We start from the raw sequence: 25,666 nt of genomic DNA, 5'->3' as shown, positions 1-25,666 counted from the left end.
TACTGAACATGTCTCATTCTCCAGTGACTTTGCTGCACAGGTATCAGTCTCGTCATTTTACAAATAAGCCCAGAGAGGGCATGGGACTTGATTAAGGTCACACAGCTACAGAATGGGAAAGAGAGAAGGCAGATTGAAGCCCTGGGCCATGAGGCTCCAAAGTTCCCTCACTCCACAATTAATCAACAAACCACAGGGAGACAAAGTTTGTGGGGATTCAAGAAGGGGGAAGGCAATTCTGGGAAAGGTTACTAGAGGAGGTAGCATTTGGCTTGTGCCTCATATAATGTAAGACTTTTTTGGCCCGGGTACCCAAGTCTCCGGGAGCGCTGCCGTTAACACTGAGGAGTGGGGCTCCCCCCACGTCCCAGTCCCACCAGATCATCTCTGGCCATCCTCCCCTCCCCAGGCAGGCGGAGATCTGGCAGCTGTGGGGGAAGCTGCGGCAGGAGGAGCCCCAGCTGGCAGGCAACCTGGAGGGCTTTCTGGCCAAGATGAGCAGCCGCCTGCAGGAGGCGCAGGCCGACAGGAAAGTTCTGGAGCTGACCCTGAGGAAGTGAGTCGGCGGGGGTCCTCGCCTACCTGGTATCTGGCACATACTAGTGCTCTTTACATTTTAGTTGAATCCAAACTGAATTCCCTCAGCTCCAGAAGAATGGAGCCAGGGGTCCACGGCTGGGCCTGGGAGCTGGGTGAGCACAACTGAGCTGGGAGACGGGGTGACTTAGGGGACCTGCTGAGGGGGACGGAACTGGGCCTTTAGTGGGAGTGGGAATGACAAGTGTGTCTTGGTGCAGGGCCACTGTGGCATCTGACTCCAGGGGCACCACTCACATGGATTACACTGCATGTGGTAACCCTGCCCATGTGGTTGGCCGGGCACAGTCCTTCCAGGGGTCTGAGTTGCAGGGTAGGGGGATGGTGACCGTAGGTAGTGGCAACAGAGTGATGGGCAGTAGGGTCCATGTAAGAGGGCCAGGAGAGCCAATACCTTGGTGATAGTTATAGGAGTCAGTGTGATGGGGTTGGGGTACCCAGTGTCAAGAGCATATGGGCCAGTGGGCTATTACTGGGATGACTGCTCTCAGGGTGACAGGGTCAGTGATTGCTGGCAAAGTGAAATGAGCAGTAGGATGGACTCTCAACCAAGGCCCAGACCACCCCTGCCAGCAGCAGGCTCCCTGGTGCTGACTGGCTTCGGGGCCCTCCTCCTACCCTTCCAGGCGGGACTCCGATCACCATAATGAGGTCCAGAAGCTCTATGAGGAAATGGAGCAGCAGATCCGCCGAGAGAAGCAGCAGCTACAGGCCGAGGTGGGCCCACCCTGCAGCCTGCCCCTTCCCCTTGACCTGGGCATCTCAGCTGGCTAAGCTGGGAGGAGGTGACTGGCCAGTGAGGGACAGCAGAGGCTGCTGGGAGTAGCCTTTGACCAGCTTGCGCTCCTCAGAGAGATGTGTGGGGCATACTGAGCAGCGGCCCCTGCCTGGCTCTACCAGGTCTGGCTGTGTCCCCCAGAGCCAGTCCTTCTGCTCTCTGGGCCTCAGTCTCCTTGTTGTCACAGCCTAGGCCTGAGCCAGGGGAGTTGTCCTGGACCCCTCCTTGCTAGGATATGCTGGACCCTGCACCTCAGGCCTGGGTAGCTGTGAAGTGTGGGGAGGGCTGGCCCAGCCCTGCTAGGTCTCCAATTCTGCAGTATAGGAACTAAGACTACTCTGCTCCCCAGAGTGACTCCCGGGACCTGGCCTTCAGTTCCCAGATACAGGAGGTCCTGGAGGCCAAGGAGCATGAAGTGCAGCAGCTGACTGAGGGCCAGAGGGAGGTGAGTGGCAGGGCTTCCCCAGGAGCCCAATTTTGAGGATTCACACACTCTGACACCCGTCTCCTGAGGATTTACTGGGTTGGTTGGGCTCCCGTAGGAGAGTGGCCCATTGGGAAAGAGGTGTTGGCCTTTTTCTGAGATGAGGCCAGGCAGTGCAGTGGGAGCCTTGGGGCACAAGTTGGAAGGTTATGGTTTAAATCCCTGCTGTCTAGTTTAGAGTAAATCTGAGGAAATAACTTGGCTTGTCTTGGCCTTTGTTTCTCCATCTGTAAATGGGAATGGCCACATCTACTGCATCCCCAGGCTAGTTGTGTTAAATGAGGCAATACATAGAAATCACTTTGAAATCACTGGGCAAATGGAAGATCTGAACACTGAGAGACTTGGTGATAGAGAAGTGTTCAACTCTTGTCTCCATTGTTAGCTGAGTGAATTGGGCAGGTTTCTTTTTTTTATTGAAGTATAGTTGCCATACAATCTTATATTGGTTTCAAGTATATAACACACTGTTTCAACACTTACTCATATTATTAAATCTTCACCCTCTCTAGTGTGGTTACTATCTGTCAACATAGGAAGATGTTACAGAATCATTGGCTATATTCTCCATGCTGCACTTCCATCCCCACAACCAACTTATATTGTGATAAAGAATTTTTGTGCCATTTTATCCCCCTCACCCTCCCTACCCAACCATGCTAACCCCTCCCCCATGGTAACTACCAGTCACTTCTCAGTGTCTATGAGTCTACTGCTGTTTTGTTCATCTTGTTTTCTTTTGTTTTTTATATTCCACAAATAAGTGAAATCATATAGTATTTGTCTTCTCCACCTGGCTTATTTCACTTAGCATAATACCCTCTAGTACCATCCATGTTGTCACAAATAGCAGGATTTCCTTTTTATGGCTGAATAATATTCCACTGTATACATGTACTGCCTCTTCTTTATCCATTCATCTATTGACAGACAGATTTCTTCCATAACTTGGCTACTGTAAATAATGAGGTGATAAACATAGGGGTGCACATATCTTTTCAAATCAGAGATTCTGTTTCTTTGGGTAAATTCCTAGAAGTGAAATTATTGGGCCATATGGTATTTCTATTTTTAGTTTTTTGAGGAAACTCCATACTGCTCTCCACAGCAGTTGCACCAGTTAACATTGAACTGGGCAGGTTTTTTAACCTCTCTGAGCGTTCGTTTCCTCATCAAAGAAATCCCCAGGTCTCATAACCTATAGTCACTTCCAGCTGGCATTTGGGTCTTTTGGCAGGAAACCCTGCAACACCGTCTCTTTCTTTCTCAACTTTCAGACTACTAAAATCACCTACTGTTGTAACCAGGACAACCAGCATCCCTTTATCACTGGAAAGGTGACCACAGCCTTCCCCACCTTTGCCTTGGCTAGCCCCATCACCTGGTCTCACCCCGCCCACATGGGCTGGTTACCCAGCTGCCTCTGCAGCAGCTGCTCCTTGGAAACTGAGGCAGGCCCCTTCTGCTAAGGGAGGAAGTTGGACCTGCCACATGGAGCCATTTTGTCCTGTCCCCTGTGGATGTGAAGCCTGTCCCCCCAGGCCATTCATTCCTTCATTCAACAGCTATTTATGATGTATTCACTATGTGCCAGGAACTATTATAAGCCCTGAAGAACATGATAGACACAAATCTCTGCCTACATGGTGTTCTATCTAGTCAGATGCATGATAAACAGAATAAACAAGTAAAATCTATAACATCTTAGATAGTGAAAGTGCTAAGGAGACTAAAGGAAAGCAGGGCAGGGGATAGGAGGGTTTTGAGAGGGGAATCATGAAAGGCCTCACTGAGATGTGACATTGGAGTAAAGACCTGAAGGAGGTGAGGGGCGGGCCATGTGGTATCTGGGGGAAGAGCAGTCCAGGTAGAGGGAAAGTGTGTGCAGAGGCCCCGTGGTGGGCATGTGCTGTGACTGTTTAAGGAGCAACAGGGAGACCTGTGCGCTGCAGGAGGTTCCCCTGCCCAGACTGTTTAGGGACAACAATGACTCTGCTGGAGCCGAGGGCAGGGAGAGTAGTGAGGGAGGTCTGCGATGCACCGGGTGGGGTGGGGGGTAAACTGTGCAGGGCCCTGGAGGCTGTATGAGGGCTTTGCCTTCTGCCCTGCATGGTCAAGCACCTCTCCATCTCTGTGACTTTCTATTGGATCAGGAGCTTCCTACAGATCAGATGGGGCCCGGAGTTAAGCAGCCATCACAGGCTTTGGGCTTTGCATGGAAGAGCCCATTTTACATTTCGGGCCCTCGTGTACTGGCAGTTTGTGTTCTTACACAGTTGCCTCTCTCCTCCCTCCCCCAGCAATCTGAATGTCTCTCCTGGCTGTCACTGATGCAGCTATTTAGGCGTATGAGGGGGAATCCCCTCAGTCCTATATTTTAAGCTGGGTCTCTGGGAGCCTGGAGTCTGCTCCCCACAATGACCTTGGGAGGCTTGTTCAGTTCCCTGGAGGGCAACTGGGCATCTCTCCTCCTCACCCATCCCCTCCTGCAGTTGGAGGCCCAGCTCCACCACCTCAGCAGCACACACCAGGAGGCCAGCTTGGAAAACCAGCAGCTTCGAGAGGCTGAGCGTGACCTGGCTGGGCAGCTGAAGGAGGTGCGGGGGCAGCTACAGGTGACCAGGGAGCACATACACACTGCCAGGGGCCATGTCTCCTGGCAGATGGAGGAGGAACCCAGGCAAGTAGCTGCCATTCCTGGGACAGAGACCAGGGGCTTCCTGGAAGAGGGGAGGGAGGCTCTGAGTTCTCTGAGACTCTGGACAGCACCCAGAACAATCTCCCTTCTTAAGCCTTGCAACAATCCTGCCAGCCTGGGATTATCATGCTCATTTCTCAGACAAGGAAACTGAGGCACAGAGAGGGGAAAGTCATGTGCCCAAGGTCACACAACTGGGATTCCAACACACATATATGCATGCACACACGCATGCATGCAAGCACAGAGTCTAGTACAGTGCTGGACCCCAGGCAGACACTCACCCTACTGGGCTACATACAGTGCAGATGAGTGCAATGGCCCAGGATGATGAGGAAAAGCTTCCTGGAGGAGGTGAGGCTTCTTGCTGGCCTTGAATGCTGAGCAGGACTGGATGGCCAGGAGGAATGGGGCAGGCATGCTAGGTGAGGAGGACTGCTGAGCAAAGAGCAGGGGAGGGCCAGCTGTGAGGTGTGTGACCCGTGGTGATGGATGGCGGGGGTTTGGTGGGGCCCCTCCCTGACCTTAGCTTCCTACACCCTTCCTAGTGTCTCCGGAGCTGGTGAGGAGAAGGCACCAGACCTTCAGGCAGCCTCCTCCGAGGAGGTTTCCCTGCCCAGACTGTTTGGGGACAACGATGACTGGGACCACCTCCTGAGTGACTTCAGCAGCACCCCACACAGAGCCCTGCAGCTCTCCTGGAGCACACCCCCAACCCCAGGAACCCCCTCAGGCTCCCAGGCACCCCGAGTGGTCAGGCAGATCTCCATCTCAGAGCCACATACTTTGCTGTTTGGGCCGGAGCCAGCTTCAGATTCAGACCCGGAGGGGGCTCCAAGGAGTCCCCCTGGGGTGCCTTCCAGAGCTGAGAGGAAAGCAGTGACCCCGGACGGGCAGGACATTAGCCCAGAGCTGACTGTTGAGCCTCACAGCCCAGAACCTGAGGGGGAGCCTGGCCCTGGGGCCCTCTCCCACTGGAGTCCCCCAGGGGTCCCAGCTGGGGATCCAGGGGGCCTGGTGGCAGCTGAGCTCAAAGAGCTCGTTCCTCTGGAGGACAGATCCACTCCCAGTGTGGCCTCTCCCCAGCCGCAGGCCTCATATCCAGATGACAAAGGCCCCGGGCCTGCGCCTGCCACCACCAAGTCACCCAGGCATGGAGAGGCCCTCCATCCAGCCCCACGCTCTGCTGGCCCGGGGCCAGGCCTGGGGTCCCTAGGAGCTAGAGCCCTCGCAGTAGGGCTGGCTGAGCCCCCCCAGGGTTTGGGGCCTGAGGGTCAAGCACCTGCAGAGGGATTGGAGCAGGGCAAGCCGGGCCCACATGTGCAAGAGGGCCACCCTGGGGGGCTAAGAGAAGCGCGTGGCCAGGCCCTTGGGCCAGACGGCCTGCCTGCCCTCCCCAGCCAGCATCTGGAAGAGGAGCCCAGGGCTGAGGAAGGGAAAGAGGTGGACCAAGGAGGGCAATACCTCAGTTCAGAGCAGTCAGCTGAGTCAGCCCAACTCACACAGCAAGATTCTCTGCTGGCTGGTCTCCCATGTGACAAACTCCAGGCTCAGGCTGAAGCAGAGGCCCCTGCTCCTGGAAAGCCATCTCCTCCAAGAGGTTCTTCCCCCACAGGGACTCAGCCTGGCGATGGAGCAGGGCCCCGGGAGCCCACACTAACCTTCCCCAGCTTGGCTGAGCTGGAAGCTCAGTCCACCGCTCCGCCCACAACTGCTCACACGGAAGGAGAACAAGGCCCTCCACAGTCCAGGCAGCCAGGGGCAGTCAATAGGCCTGATGGCCTAGGAATGGACTCGGGAGAGGCTGGGCTGACCCCGTCCCCAGGGAGCCCCATGGCCAGGGACCCTGATTGCATCTTCCATGTCATCTTCCTGGGAGACTCGAATGTGGGCAAAACATCCTTTCTGCACCTGCTGCACCAGAACTCCTTCGCCACTGGGCCGGCAGCCACTGTGGGTAAGGGTCCCCAGAGAGGGAGGCTGGGGAAGGAGGGGAGAGCCAGGGGTCCTGACCAACAAGCTGGAGCAGGCCAAGAGTGAGTCATCCCTGAGGAAGCTGTAGGTTCTGTTCTGGTGAGGGGCCCTGCATTTGGCATTATTTTATATCAGCATCATTTTACTATTTTACTAATCATCTCTAATTACAGGTAATGTGTTTTTTCTGAATTGATCTGATTAGCTTATAATGTGCCACATCAACAAAGCACCCTGCAATTTAGGTGCCAGCCACTGGTTGCTGGTGAAAACAAGCAAGATCTCCACCCACATGGCCTGTGGGCAGACCACTGCCTGGTCGGTGCTGGTTGGCTTGTCTCTGACCAGTCTACCAGGCTCCCGCAGGGAGCTACCTTGGGCAAACTGAACATTTTTACACAGAATGTCTTTGCAGAGGGTGGTAAGTTAGGAACCCAAATGCCTGAGTTCAAATCCCAGCTCTGCAATTTACTAGCAATATGAACTTAGGCAAATTATTTAACCCCTTTGAGTTCCCAAATCCTCATCTGCATAATGAGAACAGTAGTGCCAACTTCCTAGAGTGGGTGTAAGGATGAGATCAGTTGGTACATGTCAAGCTCTTAGAATAGCTGGCACAAACTAAGTGCTCAGTAAATACTAGTTATGTTTATTGTTATTATTATAATATTTGATAATGTTTAATTCAGTGGCTGCTGCAAATGAAATATGCCAAGGCACAAAATATGTCCCTAAAATATTGGGGTGTATGGCCTCTTGAACATTGTATGGAGCCACAGAAAAGCAAACTCATGGGAATGGAGAGGAGATCCACTTGGGGACAAAGATGGAGCACTCCATGGCTTAGTGTCAGTCAGGGTGCCTGCTGCCTGGGGCCCAGGGTCAGACCAGAGGATTAATGGCAGCCTTCATATAAGAGAGGCCCCAGGACAAGTTCTCAAACTTTTCTCTGCCTAAGAATCCTCACCTGGGGATGCAGTTAAAAATGCAGTGTCCTCAGGCATGGTCACTCATAGCAGGCCCGGCCTGGTGTTGACCAGGTTCACAGGGTCTGAGGGGTCACTATTATTAATCACTAAGCTACTGGTTACCAAACACCTTTACTGCACCAGGCATCTTATACACGTGCCTTACTCTGTACAGTAGCTGTCCTGATAATATAGCCCACGCCCATTTTTATGTGATAAGAAGGTTCCACAAAATTCAGTCAAGAAAAGCACAGGTTGCATCATTGTAAAAATGTTAGGCGACCCTGCATGTACCACCACCCAGCTGGGAGTACCTGAGATCAGGGTGTGTGATGCAAATCTGTCCTGGTCCCAACTGCGGTTTGACACCACCTGCGGCTGTCATCCATCTGGCATCGCTGTCACTGGGGCTGACTCTGGCTCCCTCAGTCATGAACATTTCCCCACTCTGTGCCACCCTCCCCCAGGCCCACCCCCCTCTCTCAGAAGATAAGAACAATAGCCTGTCTGCATTTGAGAACAGGGCTGGGTGGAGGACCAGAGACAGAGCCAACTGAGTTACAGCTGGAAGTGCATTTTTGCCAGATTTTTTTATATCCGTCTCCATTTTACAGATACAGAATCCCAGAGATTTGCAGATCCGGTTGTTTCTTGCCCCAGAGTTCATACCCTGGGCCTCATGCCCACACAGCACACACCCTCACACCAGAAGTTTTGCCTTCTTTGGGTTTCAGCATTGCTCTCCTTGGGGCTGCTCATGCAAAATAGCAGGTTCCTTGGGAAGGAGAAAACATTATATTCCTAACAGTTTATGTGATTAAGTCATATTTGGGGGAGAGTATGGGGACACGCAAGTGGAGGAAGGAGGTGGCAGAGGATGGGCAGGGAGGTGGAAAAGTGGGAAAATGTGGGATTTATTAAATGCAAAAGGTAATTGTTAGCGGTGTTCAGTAGATGACACGGTGGTCATTAAACCAAGGCTGGATATTATCACAGGGGGTTGGATTAGATAACCTCAGGGGGCCCTGCAGGTCTAGGACCTGCAGGAAAAAGGGCAATAAAGAGAAGTGGATGTGACGCACAAGCTTCTGCTTCACCATTTTGCTGAGGTCAGGCCTCCTGGGCACCTGCCTCTTCAGCTTCCTGTGGAGAGCTTGGGGGTGGGAGGCTATGGTTTCAGCCAACACCAGGGGGCAGCAGCAGGTGCCTGGTGGTGGGTCACCTTGGGAAAGGTCTCTACCTGCTCAGGGCTTTTATGAGGAGACACCCCTTCCTGAGCTGGCCTGAGGCCTTAAGCGGACTCTCAGGGCTCTGTTAGGAAAGCGGGTAGAGATGGGGATAAAGAAACCCCTTTCCATCACCCCCACCCTACCTAGTTCCCTTGGGAAGTGGGATTTGGCAGGAAGCTACACCCCAAAGATTCCAAGCCTCTCTGGGATTTCACTATTACCTTCATATTTTCAGGGACAGGAAGGGTCTGGGACCATGACCACAGGGAAGGGTAGCACTGTGAAATTTGAGGGGCTCAAGGAGATGAGATTTAATAATGACAATGAAAATGATTGCCTCTCAAGCACCCCTGCAGAAACTGGGCTGAACCTTGGAAATCAGTGATTTAATCCTCCCAACCACCCTCCGACTTGGGCCTTTTATGACTTCTACCTCATGAATGAGGAAGAGAGACTCAGAGACAGTGAAGTGACTTGCCTGAGGTCACACAGCTAGTGCAGCTGCAGAGGGTGGACAACTCCCAGCCCCATCATTCATCCCTGAAGCTAATTAGTGCTCTTTCCACCCTCCTGGAAAGAGCACTCCTGGAAAGGCTGCCTGTCTGCTCTGCTGTCTGGTTGAAGGGGAGATACATGCAATAATGAGGGAATGAAACATGGAGCACTATAAATATAAAATAATGAACTTTATTTTCTTGAGTGGCCTGAGAACTGCTGTGCAGTTGGGAAGACAGAAATGTTCATAGAGGTCAAAGCAATGCAAGGTGCCTTGTAGTGGCCCCGACTGTCAGGGTGTGAGGGGGCAGTGGGGGCAGTGAACCCTGTAGGCTGGGTGGTCAGGGAAGGCTTCTTGGAGGATGTGGCCCTTGAGTATGGATGGGATTTGGAGAGTAGAGGGGAAGCCCAGCAGCTGAAGGTTCCCGTCCTACTGGGCTGGTGTTGCGGACAGGTATATATTCATGCAGGCCTTGGCTAGAAGCCTTGGATGGTAACATTAAAGCAGGCCTAACACCCTTCTGTGTATCCTAGGAGTGGATTTTCGTGTCAAAAACTTGCTGGTGGACAACAAGTGGTTTGCACTGCAGCTCTGGGACACAGCTGGCCAGGAGAGGTAATGGGCACTGTCTCCCTTAGTGATTGATGCTGGGGATCCAGACTGAGCCTGGGGAGCAGAGGAGTGGAAGGCAGCCCAACCTTGAGGCATCTAGCATGGCGAAGAGGCAACCAAGTGTTAAAGAGGCATCTGCCTCCAAAGGATTCAGGAGGTCAGGGAAGGACAGATGAGTCAAGACCCAGTGGGGGAAGATGGGACAGCAGACCCAAAGGCCTGGCAAGGCAGCTGTGAGGGCCATCCCAGCATGGCCCAGTCGCCTGTCCTAAAAACGCTGGCCTTCCACTTTCCAGTAAGGCAGTACTCCTCGAAACTTAAAAGGCACATCTTTCTGACCCAGTAGGTCCACTTCTATCTTTTATCTACTGATAAACTCATACCTGACTGTAACACCAAAGAGTCCAACAGAGGTCCCAGCAGCATCATTCATATCATGATGGAAACAATCCAAACACCATCACTAGTGGGCTCGTTATATATAAGAAAGGGCCACACAATGGAATATTATGAAGCTACAAAAAAGACTGAGGACTCTCTCTATGTATCAATAGGTAAACAGCTCCAAGACATTTTATTAACTGGAAAAAACAAGGTACAGATTACTAACTACTGCATGTTAATGAGTACAGTGAGTGATTTGTGTTAAACAAGGAAAAAGGGCATATGAGTGTATGTGTGTATATATATATATACATATATATACAGATATATGTGTGTGTATGTATATATACATGTATGTATATTCATAAAATACCTCTGGAAAGATACTTAAGAAACTGGTAACTCTGCTTGCTCTGGGTAGGGGGACTGGGTGGCTGCAGGACGTGGGTGGGGTTGAGAGCCGTGCCCTTTGGACCTTTGGAATTTGAGCCAGGAGGACTGTTAACTATTAAACAATAACTACCCTGTAAGAAGGGACGTATACACACACTCTCTTTGGGAAGAAATTAGAAGCAGAAAGGATTAATTCTCCCACTTTGCAGATGGAGTAGCTGAGGCCTGGAGTGGCCAAGGCCTGGGGTCAGCCCACCTGTCCTGGCCTCATGCAGATTCTCTGGGCAGGTACCATAGCATGACACGGCAGCTGCTCCACAAGGCTGACGGGGTGGTGCTCATGTATGACATCACCTCCCAGGAGAGCTTCACCCATGTGCGCTACTGGCTGGACTGTCTCCAGGTAAGCACATGGCTGCTGGGGTTGGCCCCAGTTTCTGAAGTCAAGAGGGAACTTGTATCCTGCCCACTCCCCCTTTTCTCCCAGGATTACAAGTGACACAGTAAACATATGGGTGACACAAACCACTGAGGGCACATGATTGGATGGGCTGAGAGCATAGTAGGACAAAGAAACCATGACCACATAGTACAGACTGCAAAACAAACTACTTCCTTTATGCTGTGAGTCTTTCTTTGTTACATATAGCAGCTCTGTGATGTCTTCTTAGCACCTAGGGATAATGCAATTCTAGTAATACTCTAGGTGATAATTCCTCTGTCTACAAATCTCTAGTTCTTCTCCCCATGTACTTAATTGATACACATATACTGAACTTCTGCAGTATGTGCTAGCATAGCAGAGGGGTATGGAGTAAAACATGTCTTCTCTCTAGAAGTTTCTAGTCTAGTTGGAGAGGTGCAAAAGAAGTAGGATACGGTAATGTATGAGGGAGTTGGGCTCTGGGGCTTGACAGGACCAACTATCCAACCCCAACTCTGTGACCTTGGACTAGTGACTCAACCTCTCTGAACTTCAATTTTCTGACTTCTGCCATAGAGGAGTTATGAGGATTCACTGATTGAATTGCTGTCAGCACAGCACCTGGTATATAGTAAGCATTCAATACACAGAGGCTATTGTTATTTATTTATTTATTTTTATTAAGGTATTAATGATATACACTCTTATGAAGGTTTCACATGAAAAAACAATGTGGTTACTACATTCACCCATATTATCAAGTCCCCACCCATACCCCAATGCAGTCACTGTCCATCAGTGTAGGAAGATGCTGCAGATTCACTATTTACCTTCTCTGTGCTACACTGTTTTCCCCGTGATCCCCACACCTTGCATACTAGACATAATACCCCTCAATCCCCTTCTCCCTCCCTCCCCACCCACCCTCCCACACCCCTCCCCTTTGGTAACCACCAGTCACTTCTTGGGAGTCTGTGAGTCTGCTCAGAAGCTATTGTTATTCTTCTCCATAAAGAATTAAGAAATGAGCCAAGGCAACCTGTATAATCAGTGCTGACAGACAGGAATAAGGATCATGTCAGGAACAATCCAGGAAAGCTTGCTGAGGAAGGGAGCTTTGAGGTTGGCCTTGGAAAGTGGATGACAGGTTTGCAGGCAGAGAGGAGGAAGAGAATCACAGCAGATGGAGGGGATGTGTAAGGGTGGGCGGGTAAAGGGTATGGAGTGAGTGTGACATGGAAAGGTGGGTGTGTGGTGGGGGAGGAAGCACACTGTCAGCTTTCTAGAGCACAGGGCCGAACTCACCCAGGACCTGGCGCACAGCAGGTGCTCCACATGGGTAGCTGAGGAATGCGTTCTGTGTGCAGGATGCAGGGTCTGATGAGGTGGCCATCCTTCTCCTGGGAAACAAGATGGACTGTGAGGAGGAACGGCAGGTGCCCACAGAGGCTGGGCAGCAACTGGCCCAGGTAAGCACCTGGGGGTCGGCCCTCCCTCAGCCTGGACCAGGCAGACCCCTCCCTGGAGAGCAGTGAATAGGTCTCCCTGGCCTGGGCAACTGAGAGGGACGCATTGCCCATTCCTGCTTCTGCCCGGCCAAAGGCCAAATCAGGAAGGACAGGGAAGCCTCGCCACCTCTGTTTTCCACCCACTCTGGCGTTAGACCCAAACATGAGCTGTAATGGTGGGCTTGACATTGAACCTCACTGTTGAATTAGCAAATCCTCACACAATGTCCTGCCCTACTTAAAGATATCTTCAGAGTAAAAAGGTTTTAAAAGCTTCACCTAAAACACCCAATCAAATCTTAATTTCCTCTCTAGTCTCTAATTTACATAACATCCCTTCTAATTCAGTCTATCTTAAGACTCAGATTCTTCCCTGGGAAGACTGCTTCAAAAGGCCCACCACCAGATCTTGGATACTATTTATTTATGACAAGAATATTGTCATTATCCACATTTCAGCACATCTGGTGAATAATAAAGGGGAAAAGAATCTGTGCCTTGCCCCAACTCTGACACAACCCCTCTGGGCATTTTCACTTTGAATTTACTTCTGGTTATTCCTCTCATTTCTCATAATTGTGAGGTCATCATTGTGGCTCCTGGATGGCAGTCATTTTTTTCTTCTTAAAAGTAGTAGCTCATCTCTTTGACATAGTAATTCCTCCTCTAGTAATTTGTCTGAAGGAAAGAATCAGAAATAATTATCCCTATAGAGTAGGATATAGCCCTGGACAAAGCATAATCAAACATGTGTAAATGAGGATGTTTACAGCATTATTTATAAGAACAAACAGTGGGCAGCAGTTGCTGGTTACCTGTGGAGGTTCATGTGAGAGTCTAGCACTTGCCTCTAAGAGTCTGTTCTGGAAAAACATTTAAGGGTGTGGAGGAAATGCTTATAATACAATGTGAAGTTAGAAAAGCAGCTACAAACCTGGGTAGAGAACTCTGTGGGATTGCTGGTACAGGACTGTTTGGGGCCTTCTAAAACAGCAGCTTCACAGGGTTAACCTGTGTAGTCTACAGGTAATTGATACACATACACTGAAATTCTGCAATATGTGGTAGCATAGCAGAGGGGTATGGAGTAAAACATGTTGTCTTCTCTCTAGAAGTTTCTAGTCTAGTTGAAGAGGTGCAAAAGAAGTAGGAAACGGTAATGTATATGGGAGTTGGGCTCTGGGGTTTGACAGGACCTAGGTTTGAATCCCAGCTATCCAACCCCAGCTCTGCGACCTTGGACTAGTGACTCAACCTCTCTGAACTTCAATTTTCTGACTTCTGCCATAGAGGACTTATGAGGATTCACTGATAGAACTGCTTTCAGCACAGCACCTGGTGTATACTAAGCACTCACTCCTACCATATAGACAGCCTACCTATAGACAGCCCGTCCTCCTACCACCCATCCCAGTAAAAGGGTTATACAAAGAGGAATGGAAATATATACCCAAATGCTGATAGGAGTGGCTTATATTTTATACCTACACTTTTTATGCTGCATTTTTAAAATATTGTCCCAACTAAATATTTCTGAAATTTAAAAAATGTTAACAGGTAGTTTTAATATGTCGTAAGGACATTTCTCCAAGCTGGGACCCTGGCTTCCCACCATCACTTTGAAGGTCACGGAATGCTTCTGAGCTGACATCTTTGACACCTTGGCCAGCCAGGCTTGAGGAGCAGTGGGTGGGGGTCAAGGCTGGGGGCCACATGAAGATGGACCTGCCTCACTCGCCGGGTGGGCCTAGGGACACCTGGGTGGGACTGTCTTATAGGCAGGAGTTCAGTGGTGGGGGCTGCCCCTGGGCTCTCAGTGGTCCCTGTCCCTTTGGCCTGCAGGAGCTGGGGGTCTCCTTTGGAGAGTGCAGCGCTGCCCTGGGTCACAACATCCTGGAGCCCATGGTGAACCTGGCCCGGTGAGTCCTGCAGCTCTGCTCCCCACCCCTCATTCCTCTGGGCGGCGCTCAGGGAGGAAGCACCAGGGCAATCACGGGCTAGTCTGGGGAAGGAGAGAGCGCTAAGGACAGAGTCCTGACCCCAGTTCTACCAGCCCCATTCGCTGCTTCACCTCCCAACGTCTCCCGCCCCTTCATGAGCCTGTTTTCTCATCTGCAAAGTGCAGTGAGAGAGCGAGAGTCACGCTCCCAACCTTCTGGTGACTTCACTGGATTTAGAAAAAACTCCAAATGCCTCACAATGGCCTGCACTGTCTTCAGCACCATCTCCCTCGTCCTTATGCCCATAAGCGTGTGTGGGCACACATGCACACACACACGCACGCACACTCACCAAGTCCGGCCACTCGGTGGGAGGGGCCCTTACTGACCACTCCTCCTCCCATCCGACTATGGACCTCCACCCTCGGCCTTCTGCCCTTGGGTCCTCCAAAGCCCTTCTGGGCACATTGTAATTAGGCACACACTTGTCTGTCTGTGGCTGGCTGCCTCCCCGCCCAGGGCTGCAGCTCCAGGAGGGCAGGCCCTGTCTGCTTTGCTCAGCCCCTCCCTCCACACCCAGGGCCTGGCACACACTGGGTGCTCCAGAAATGGATGAAATGAGTCAATTGGACCTGATTATCTCTAAGGCCCTCCTCTGACAAAGCAGCTGGAGTGATATTGCTCAACTGCTAACCTGTCACACCGTGATGCCCTCTGGTAGAAACTGCTCAGTGGCTTCCCTTTGCTTTAGGATACAAACCCAAGTTCCTCCACGTGGCTTCCAGGCCCACAGGGCCCTGAATCCCTGGTGCCTCCATGGCTCTTTCTGCCCAGTCAGTCCTCAGACTCTGGGATTTGCGCAGTGCCCAGCACACAGTAAATCCATTGTGAGTGAGTGAGTGAGTGAATGAATGAATGAATGAATGAAGGGCCCTCTTTTACTTCCCCAACCCCCAAGCTTTCTACTGACACTGAGTCTTTGCCCTCTGCCTGGAATGCACCCCCCTTTTCTGCTAGCAAACGCTCGTGCACTTCCTCCCCCAAGTCCCTTCAGGCCCCAGTGTGAAGTCCCTCTGCGTGCTTCCCATGCTGGGTCCTGATCACCCCTTCTCTGTCTCCCTCACTAGTCCAGGCAAGGGCATGCAGGCTTCACTGTCATAATCAGAATCCCTTGCACAGTGCCTGGCACACGTAAGCTGGGAGGTAGGCCAGAAAGGAGACAGGAGGCTAAATTCTCCGTGACCCCCTTTTCTAGTGCCATGTGGAATGTAGGGCGGGCAGAGCAGGTGGGAAACCCCCCCACAGCTGCACCCATGGCCCCTCCCTGGGAGGTGAGAGAGGACTGATGTCTGGCTGTCACCATGCAGGTCCCTCAAGATGCAGGAAGACCACCTGAAGGGCTCGCTGGTGGAGGTGGCCCCTGAGAGGCCACAGAAGAAGGCTGGCTGCTGCTCCTGACCACCTGGCCTGGCCAGAGTAGGGTAGCCACCGCCTTCGTTTTCCTGTTTCTCGGCTCCTGTCCCACCTTCCTGGACACAGCAGTGACAGAGGGGCCATTGTGAAAAGTTCAGGAAAATCCTCTTCAGGTCAGGATTCAGATCCCAGGGCAAGGGCTTTGCTAACACTGCCTTAGCACAAGAAGGGCTTTGCTGAGTAAATAAAGTTTGGGGTAGGGGTCAGGGGTAAAACTCTTTAAAGGAAAAATATAGAAAAATAACTTAAGGAAGATATACCATGTTATTGGCCACACATCTCTGGGTGGTAAAATTTTAGGGTGAATATGTGGGGGTGTTATTTTCCTTTTCATATGTATTTGTATTTTCAGATTTTCTACAATGACTGGGTATTCCTTATATAATCAGAAATAAAAATAAATGTTGAGGAGAGGGAAAGAAACTTTTCAAGGAGCTCGCTTCGGTGTTGATTACTGATGGGTATGGCCTGCTAATTACAAGGTACTCTGTTTATTACAGTCCCACTGTTCTGGGCCTGGCAAGCTGGCGAACCTGGTTTCACTCACTGTATCTGTTTGCAGTCATGGGGTTTCTTCTGAGCACAACATGATTCCTGGGAAAGAGCAATGTTCTGATGGTCCCTGATATGCTCCATTCGCTCCTAAATCCCTGAGCCCAACCCCACTCCGTTTTCCCAAGATCTGCCTCTTAGAGGTCACATTCAGGGATCCTGCCCCTGCCCCAATGCCATGGTGTCCCCTGGTGCAGCCCTCTGCCCTGAGGTGTCAATCTTTGGAGGTACCCGACATGCAGCTGGGGTGTAGCTGGTGCTGGGGAGCAGGCAGGGACACTGGATTCAGATCACTTGCAGGCTCCTCTTTGGAGATTTGTGGGAGCTCCCAGCATTGTGTACTATTCTCCTCTTGAAAGGTAGCTGCACGTTATAACCTGGGGCTGGGGCTCTCCATGCCCTTGGACAGCTTTCTTTGAGAGTCTTAGATGGACAGCCTCTCAGGGTTGGACTTATCTCCTGTCATCTGTGTTTGTGCAAATGTTGTCTATTCACCTTACTGTTAACCACAATAATGCTCAGTTTAGTACTTTGTAGTAATCATTCAAGTACTGGTGAATTCCTCAGCTGAATCAGTGGAAATCCCAGTTTCATAGAGAGACAAGCAAAGATAGCTCAAGAGACAGAGGCACAGAGAGAGAGAATGAAGCAGAAAGAGGGAGGGCAGGAGAGAGGGACAGAGCCTTCCTACTTGTTTAATCAAAGTTTCCACCCTTGAACCTTGTTCCTCTGCTCATTTCTAAAAGGGATGCCTCAATGGCACAGAGCTCTCTGTCCCTAGAGGTATATGAGAAGAAGCCAGGTGACACCTAGCAATGGGTGACAGAGAAGTTTCAGGCATCAGAAACCACCAAAGGGTGGATCAGATGCCCTTAACGGACCCCATGCCACCTCTAGACTATATGCAGATGGTTCCTGCGACCCAGCCCATTCACCTCCTGGCCCCCGTCACTGATAGTTTCTTACCCCCGGTGCCTTCTCTCTTCCTGGATCTTCTCTGTCCATCCACAAACCTGAGCAGTTTCTAGGCCGTAGCGTTCTCAAAGACAGACAGACACAGACAGGCAGCGATGGGCTGGAGTAAGCGATGCCTGGCCCTGGGCACAGGTGAGGAGCGGGTCCTGTTGCTGTTAATGACTCTCTGGGGTCTGGAGACCTGGCAGACACTGACTTCTCTGTCCTGTGGGCCAGTGAGTTAATGAGGCAGGCAGGGCCGGCGTGATACACTGGGGGATCCAGTAGAGCGGATAGAGCCTCTGTCCTTTGTGGGGGCCCACTACAGATATGGCCCAGGCCTGCCTCCACCTCAGCCCTGCCCTGGCCTTAGGCAGCTAGTTAGGGTTCTCTAGAAGTGGGTGCTAGAAGGGCCTGCACGCCTGCCCAGAGCCCTCTCTTGGCTTCCTCTGGCTGATACAGCTTCTGTGCAGTGTAGCTGTGGGGCGCGGGGGCTGCCAGCCTTTCCGGGTGTCAAAGGGCTCCAAGTCAGCAAGCAGGGCCCGGGAACTTCTGGGCCCACGAGACAGGTGAGGAGAGCAGCTGGAGGGACATGAGGGAGACTTCAGAGTGAACTTCCAGCAAGTGGTGAGTTCTTAGGGCATGGTATCCAAGGGGCCCTGGTCACAGCTTAGCTTGAGATTCATTAAGATAAGGAGGGTGGAACTGGGTGGATGGGCCTCAGGGTGTGGAGACAGGACAGGGGCGGGCAGGAATGTAGCCTGGGCAGGGGTGATAGGCAAGAGGCCTTTTTGGAACTGAGGGTGAGCAGGGGCAGAACAACAGTCATCTTTTACCAAGCACCTACTACGTGCCAGGCACTGTTCTGAGCATTTTTTTTTATTACTTCATTTAATCCTCACGACAGTCCTGTGAGATTGGCCTGTTAATTATACCCATTTTACAAATGAGGAAAGTGAGGCATAGAGGATTCACCTCTCCGCAGCCACACAGCTAGCAAGTGGTGGAGTGGGGCTCTGAGCCCAGGCTCTAGCCCCACAAGTTTAACTGGGAAGTTGTGGGGCTTCTTACAGGAAGATATAGACACTTAGGTGGAGCAGGGGGCTGGGTCCCTCATTTCTCCACCCCTTCTCTTCCTCTCCCTTCTCCTCCCCTCCTCTCCAGTCTTGTCATTGGCAGGCTGGCCTGGGCCAGGTGGAAGAAATAAAAGGGCAATCACAACCGTGAAAGGGAGGCCCAAGGACAGCACCCAACCCGCGCAGTCAGGGTCCCGGGCTGCTCCCGAAGCTCCTCTTTCCCTGTGGTCCCCTCAGAGGGGTGCTGGCAGCAGAGTTTACGGAGGTTCCCTGTCCCGGTCTCTTCTCAGCTGCCTTCAGGCAAGTTGCTGCCATGGGACGCCAGAGTCCAAACAACTCTCCCAGGCAGGGCTCTGCAGGAGGGGCTCAGGTGACCGCCTAGCTCTGCCTCTGAGCCGGCTAGAGAGGAGCTGTCCTGCCCCCACTCCCGGTGTAGGAGGGAACAACTAGAATCAGGATCCTGCTTGGCTGTCCTGTTTGCTGCTGGATCCCCAGTACCTGGCTCAGGGTAAGCGCTCAGGAAATATTTATTTATTAATGTATTTATTCTATTTTTTGGTTATTACTATTTATTGAGTTAATGGGCAGACTCACACCCCACAGAAGCTGGGGGGTCCTGGCCTGACTTGCGGGTGGCAGGTGGAGGCATCAGCCCCTGGGGGATGTCTAGACCCCATCTCCTAGCCTGAGTCCTCTCCCTTGGGGGGATCCCCGTGTCCTCAGCATGTGGGATGGAGTAGAGGTGAAGAGAAAGATCTGACAGCTGGGCTGGGGCTCCCCACCACGTGCCAGGTGACCAGCTCAGCACAACCATAGAGGGCAGTGCTTCCCAAGCCAGTCTGCCCCTTAGAGTCATCTCGGATCTTCCAAAAATGCCAAAGCCCAAACCGACTAAATCCCCCTGGGGGTGGGGCCATGTACTAGTATTTTTGAGACTCCTCAGGTCCTCCCAAGGCACAGACAGGCTTGGGAACCTCTGGTAGCAGCTTTATATCTTCTCAAAGCCCTTGCATATATCCTCTTTCTTACTTTAACCTCAAATTAAGATTGCCTGTTTCACAGGCAGGGCAAGGTTTTGTTTAAAAAAAAAAATGAAATAAAAAAATACACATATTTATTTATCAGATTCAATTGGTACTCCCTACAGAAATATTAGAAATAAAAAGAAGAAAATGAAAACTACCAGTCTTGCCCTTTGGTGACAGTTACTGTTGGCATCTGTTTTATTTCCTCCCTTCTTTACAGTTGAGGAAACTGAAGTAGAGAAGCATTAGTAACTTTCCCAAGGTCATGATGCTGCCAAAGAGCAGTTAGGACCTGAATTCAGGGCGTTAATGGGGCCTGTCCCACCAGGTTTTTGTGGGGCCTAAAGGGGCTGATGCATGCCAAGGGCACCCACTCTGCAAAGAGGGGCTCAATAGGGAAAGAGGGAGGCAGGCCTCAGGCTGGTTTCTACGCTGTCATTGTATGTTTGGAGCAGAACGGAGTCCAGGCTGGAACCCAATGCCATGTTTACCACCGAGCTCACGGCCACACCTGAGGGAACTGCTCCAACGCGTCTTTGCTGGGGTCTGCGGTCTCATCCTGCTGGTGGGCTGTTGGCTAACGGGCTCCTGCTGCTGGTGGTGGGTCGGGGTGCAGGTACCGCCTGCCCTCTCCTTGCCCTGACCACAGCCCCGTGGTGAACATCACATTGTCTGACCTGCTCTTCCTGGTCTGCGTAGTGCCTGTGTTGGGGCTGAGCTTCCTGCGGCATGACTGGTGGCTGGGCCCCACCATCTGTACCACCGGCCAGGCCACCAGCAATGCCACCACGTTCTGCACCTTCTATGGCATGGTGGCCACAGCTCCTCTGTGCCATGTGGCAGTCATCCAGCCTGACACGGCTCTTTCCTCAGGCTGGGGTACCTGCCTGCTGCTCTGTGGGGCCACGCGGTTCCTGGGCCTCACTGCCTCATCGCCCCACCGGCTGTCCCGGCGAGTGGTAGTGGAAGCAGGAGGCCACAGGAGCCTGGGCCTGCCTCTTGCTCCCAAGCCCTGCTCAGCCCTCCTGCTACTTCTCCCTGCTTGGAACCCTGGCCTCTCTGCCTTGTGTGCTGGGGCTGGGCTGCTCTTTCAGTCATGCGGGCTGGCTCCTGTGGGCACAGCCTCGTGGCCCCATGGGGAGAGCTTTCAGGAGCACCAGGAAAACACAGAGCTTATGCTTATAGTGCTGGAAGTCTTTGTCCTAATGTGGGGACCCTGCTCTGTGCTAGGTTATGTGGCGGCCATGGGGGGCCTGTCTGCCACACCAGTGGCTTCCGTGGCATACAGACTGCACCATCCTGGCCTACTCCAGTTGTGCTGTCAGCCCCATCCTCTGCTTCTACCTTTCCTGCTCCTTCCAGGCAGGGCTCAAGGACCTCTTTTGTAGGCCCATGGCAGCCCGGCAGCCCAGAGGTGTGAGAGGCGTTGGTATGGTGATGGGCCATGTACAGCCTGGCTATGACAGGGCCCCAGGAGGCCTCTGGGTCTGGCGGGGGTCTGAGAGCATAGGCTGATGGGAGGGATGAGATTCAAGAGGGATGGGAAGACTGAAGTGATATTAGAGCCCATCCCTTCCATTTCACTGGTGTGGAGACTACTATCCAGAGAGGGCAGGTGGCCCAGCAAAAGCGACACAGCAAAGAAATGGCACTAGGTCGATGCTCGCATTCCACCTTGGGGTCAGACACCTATAGGCTCTACTACTTTCTAGTTATATGACTGTGAACAAGTCCCTTAACCTCTATGTTCCTGTTCCCTCACCTGGAAAATGGGATAATGATAATACCTTCTTCACAGAGTTTATGAAGATAAACTTAGTTAACAAATACAAAGTGCTTAGAAAGTGCATATGAGTCTTGGTTATTCCTATTATTACTATTATCAGTTTATTTTAATTAATTCAGGGGCACTTGAGTGGACAGGAGGATGGTCAAGGGGCCCCCAGAGCAGAGGTGTAGGTAGAGGAATGGTCTGGGTGCTGGCAGCCTGGGGTCCTAAATCCTGAAGGCCTGGGGATTGAGTGGGGGTGGGGGAGGTGCAGCTGCAGCCTGGGCGAGGGCTCCCACCCAGAAGAGCCTCTCAGCCCTCTCCCTTTCGGCCTGCTCTCCCCCAGCTCTGTCACACCTCTCAGCCCAAAAGGGAACACAAAGTTAACTGTGGAGCGATGAGTCTGGCCTGTGAATTTCTGAACACCTCCCTTCTCTGTGGTTTCTCTTCCCACCTGGCTGCGGTAAGGGCCCCTTTCTTCTCTCCAGAGCCACTGGAGGTCTCCACTTCTCCTACCCCATCTCTCCCAAGAAACTCCCAAACTCCCTGCCCTCCCTCGGGCCTCCCAAAAGCAGGCCTCCAGCTTTTAGGCTGGCCTGGGAACCAGGGAGACTGTCTCTACTGAAATTCCCAAGACAACATGTTCTGCTTGGTAATTGTGTCACAGCAAATTGTTTTAGAGAACAACACACGCACACACAGCACACTGACTCAGTGGTCAAAGGGTTGAACAAAGTCAAACTGGACTTTTTGCTGCTTATCAGAGCTTCTCAGAGACTCTGAAAGGGGCTCAGAGCAGGCATTTTCCCAAAATCCATGCCAGGGAACTAGCCTTCCATGGAACACACCTTGCAGGAGAATCCAGAAGAGAAGCTAGTGTCAAGCACAGTGACAATGCTTTGGGTGCCCTGCGGCAGCAGCTCTGAGCCTCCATTTGCCTGCCAGACTGGCATCTCCTCCCGACGCTTTCCCACAAACCGGTCACTGGTGATGGGAACTTCCCACTCAAAGCCTATCGGAATGCAAGTCGGAGGGGCATCTAATTACAGGGACAGCTGCGAATCAATTCAAATTGCTGTAAGATCATAGTAGTAAACAAGTCCCAAACTCGGTACTATTAGTACCAAGTTTCTTTTGATGTGAGGATTGGGAATGGCTGCCTGGTGGGCTAATTTGACAGCAAGCATGCCCAGAGAAGGGATGAGTCCCCTTTCCCTGTGATCCTGGGCCCTGATAGAAAGAGACAAGGAGGAAGATGGTATTTATTGTGCATGTCATACACTTCACGTGCTCATGTCCACAAGTCACTCCATTTGGCCACACTACAATCCTGCAAGAGGCGGGGTGCCAGTCCCGTCACACAGAGGAGTGGTAGCTCATTCTGGGCACATAGCCTGTGAATGTCCAGGCTGCTCCAGGAGTACCCCTTTGGTGCCCACAGACCCTGGCCCCTCCCAGGGGCTTGGCATGGGTACCCCAAGGGTATAGGATTGTCTTGCTCATTGCTCCAGAGCAGGGGGAGGGTGCAACTGTGTATGAATCAGTGTCTCCAACCTGAGAGAGCCTGGCACTAACGCTCAGGAAATACTTGTTGAGAGATGAATGGATGGGTGGCCAAATGCAATAAAATGACCCACTTGTTCAAGAGAACAATCTGCTCGTGTTCTGTCTCTCACCTCTGCAATGGCTCCTTGTTTCACTCAGAGTAATGCTGAAGGCCTCACCATGGCCTACAAGGCCCTTTGCATTCTGAATTCTTCACTTTCCTGACCCCATCCTACTCTCACCTCATTAATGCAGCTCCAACCACACGGGCCTCCTTGCGGTCATTCAAACACACTAAGCAGGCTCCTACCTCAGGGCCTTTGCATGTGCTGTTCCCTCCACTTGCAGCCCTCTTGCCTCAGAAATCAAGAAACTCCTTCCCTAATCTCCTCAGGGCCCATTTCAACTGTCATCTCCTCAGAGAGGCCCTCCTTAACCTGCTCATCGAAAATAATACCTGTCACTCGCTAGCCTCAGATTCTTTCTTATTTTTCTTTGTAACTCTTTATCACCACCTGAGATCCTGTTATTTATCTATTTGTATATGTGCTTTCTGTGTTTTCCCCTGCATTATTTATGCATCTGTTGTGAGCTCCATGTGCAGACAGGGCCAGCTGTGTTCACTGCTGCATGCCCAGCACCTGGCACACATGAGTTGCTCAGAAAATGTTTAACCTTGTTTAACAAAAGAATGGAAGAAAAAAAAATGTGGACTCTGTCAAACAGTGACATCTGTGCTTTCACAGAAGAAATGATAACAAGGAACTTTAGTAAAAGAACTAAATTTACTTCAGTTTAAGGCAAATTCCACACAGAGACTGTCTCAGAGACGGGCACGGGACCAGACAGCATAGAAACACCACCATCATGCATGACAGGAAGGGAGATGCTGTCGGGCAGCAGACAGGGGGGGAGCCTGGTCTCCACCGGGCACAGGAGGTTCAGTGGGCTGCGAAGCCCCATGCAGCTGGAGGGACTGGCATGCAGGACCTGCTCCCCAGGTGGGTGAAGGCTGGGCAGCTGAGTGGGCCCAGGGTGAGATCTCCTTTCTCACCTTTCCCACAGCAGGGGCAGGGGCTCGGGCTCAGACGCCAGGGCCCAAGGCTGGAGGATGAGGGTGGACTGGGAGTGATAGGATGAAACAGGGTGACTCTAAGACCCAAGAGGGCCTGGGAGAGTGGTTGCACTGGTGAGGAGTGGGACGGGGTAAGTGGGGCACGGGATGAATGGACTCTCAGGACGTCAGAGCTGAAGGTAAATCCAGGACCATCTGGTCAACCCTCTTGCCTTTCAGGTTTGGAAACTGAGACCCAGAAGGCAGAAGGGCCTTGTCTGGGTTCCCACAGCAGGCAGGAGCTGGCGGAAGGGCTTGAGCCCAGGGGACATAGGGAGTATCTCCTGTCCCTGTGGGACAGAGGGCCAGCATGGGAGTACTGGAGCTGGGCTGCTCCTTGCCCCGGCCTCCAGGCAGGCAGCAGATGACTGGGCACTAAGGACCCTGAGCAGCTCTGGGGCAGGAGGGAATGCCTGGTACCAGGAGGCAACTGTGCAGGTTCCTGTGGGCCCATACCAGGGAGAGGCCTGGGATCTGTGTGTCTAGAACCTGCGCCACGCTGGGCTCAAGAGGCACAAAAAGGTCTTGGTGCCTGTGAAGCCTCCATTCCTAGCCTGTCGTGTGGCCTACAGTGCACCCTCACAGCCTCCCCTTCAGGGGACTGCAGGGCCCCCATTGCGTGTGAGTGTCCCTGGGTCACATGTTTGGGCATTACTGCAAACCTATCAGCCTCACAGGGTTCAGTGGAACTAGGGACAGAATAGATACCAGGGTGGGGGGCAGGGACCAGGTGTTAAAGTAGACACCAAAGGAGGAGGGGAAGGAGAAGAGGCCAAGGGGAGGGAGGCCCAGCCCAAGCTCCAGGGCCACATACGAGATCTCCCAGGTGGGCTGAAAGGGACCCCAATCACCCTGATTATTAACACCTCCCTGGCTGGGCAAGAACCAGATGTTAGGGGAAGAAGAGGAGAGCAGAAGTCCAGAACCCCACCTCCACCACCTGGGTTTGGGCCTTAAGTGAGGCCAGGAAACTGGGGAGCAGTCTCCAGAGGCCCTGGCCCCTGCTGGCCTCCCAGGCACATGTGTTCCAAAGGCTGGGTGAGGCAGACTGCAGCAGGGCCTGGGGATCCTGCCTACCCTTCTACCAGCCTCCCCGCGCCCCAGCCGCCTGCCTGCGGAAGGCCTGGCTCAGATGTGCGTACGCAGCGGGGAGGCAGGGGGCGTGCGGGCTGGGGACTGTGGGGGCGAGTGCTCCGGGGCCGCTGGCGGGGGGTGTGGGCGGATGCCCTGCGCCTTCATGTAGGACACCAGCTGGTCAGGGATCTCAGCCAGCACATCACGGGCCAGGCGCGCCATGCTCAGCACGTGGTTGCCTGTACGGTCCACGTAGTCCCTGAAGGGCACAAACTGGCCAGCAGGGAAGGCAGGGTTAGGTGAGGTCTTCCGCTGGACCCCAGGCCTGTGAGCCCCTGCCTCGGCCACTTCCCCCAACCCCTCCCCTTCATAGCAAATTCTCTGAGGGTCATCATCGCTATTCTTTCATTCACTCAACAAATATTTACTGAGCACCTATTCTGTGCCAGGATGAACCACTTAACAAGACTCCTTAGTCTCTGAAGTCTTGGCACCCAACACAGGCACTTAGCAGATGCTCAGGATACGCTGAATGAATCCCCTGGCTTCTGGAAAATGGGTCCTCCTGGTCTCCTGCCAGCTCTCCAGCACAGCCCTCTT

General features: G+C 52.4%; 2 protein-coding genes and 1 pseudogene across 7 annotated transcripts in view; 2 read left to right on the top strand and 1 right to left on the bottom strand.

Moving 5' to 3' along the window:
* The window catches only part of RAB44 (RAB44, member RAS oncogene family), a 42,874-nt gene extending 26,488 nt beyond the window's left edge, over positions 1 to 16,386 (top strand). Inside the window, exons 5-14 of the mRNA XM_017643528.3 lie at positions 410 to 556; positions 1,224 to 1,314; positions 1,725 to 1,820; positions 4,352 to 4,539; positions 5,106 to 6,514; positions 9,758 to 9,839; positions 10,902 to 11,016; positions 12,405 to 12,506; positions 14,388 to 14,464; positions 15,853 to 16,386. Coding sequence (XP_017499017.3) covers positions 410 to 556; positions 1,224 to 1,314; positions 1,725 to 1,820; positions 4,352 to 4,539; positions 5,106 to 6,514; positions 9,758 to 9,839; positions 10,902 to 11,016; positions 12,405 to 12,506; positions 14,388 to 14,464; positions 15,853 to 15,943 — 2,398 coding nt within the window. The 3' untranslated portion in view covers positions 15,944 to 16,386. The remainder of the gene's footprint in view (positions 1 to 409; positions 557 to 1,223; positions 1,315 to 1,724; positions 1,821 to 4,351; positions 4,540 to 5,105; positions 6,515 to 9,757; positions 9,840 to 10,901; positions 11,017 to 12,404; positions 12,507 to 14,387; positions 14,465 to 15,852) is intronic.
* Positions 16,387 to 17,597: 1,211 nt separating this feature from the next.
* On the top strand, positions 17,598 to 20,843 carry LOC108385908 (uncharacterized; annotated as a pseudogene).
* Positions 20,844 to 23,650: 2,807 nt separating this feature from the next.
* Positions 23,651 to 25,666, bottom strand: part of CPNE5 (copine 5) — an 88,593-nt gene continuing 86,577 nt past the window's right edge. For all 6 annotated transcript variants that reach the window (XM_017643531.3, XM_017643532.3, XM_037004377.2 and 3 more), the window contains one exon: positions 23,651 to 25,339. In XM_017643531.3, the coding sequence (XP_017499020.2) occupies positions 25,121 to 25,339 (219 nt within the window). In that variant the 3' untranslated portion in view covers positions 23,651 to 25,120. The remainder of the gene's footprint in view (positions 25,340 to 25,666) is intronic.

Source organism: Manis javanica, chromosome 16 (genome assembly GCF_040802235.1).
Source record: "Manis javanica isolate MJ-LG chromosome 16, MJ_LKY, whole genome shotgun sequence".
NCBI classification, from domain to species: domain Eukaryota; kingdom Metazoa; phylum Chordata; class Mammalia; order Pholidota; family Manidae; genus Manis; species Manis javanica.
The sequence above is the reverse complement of the archived record's forward strand: the minus strand, read 5'-3'. Positions and strand labels throughout refer to the sequence as shown.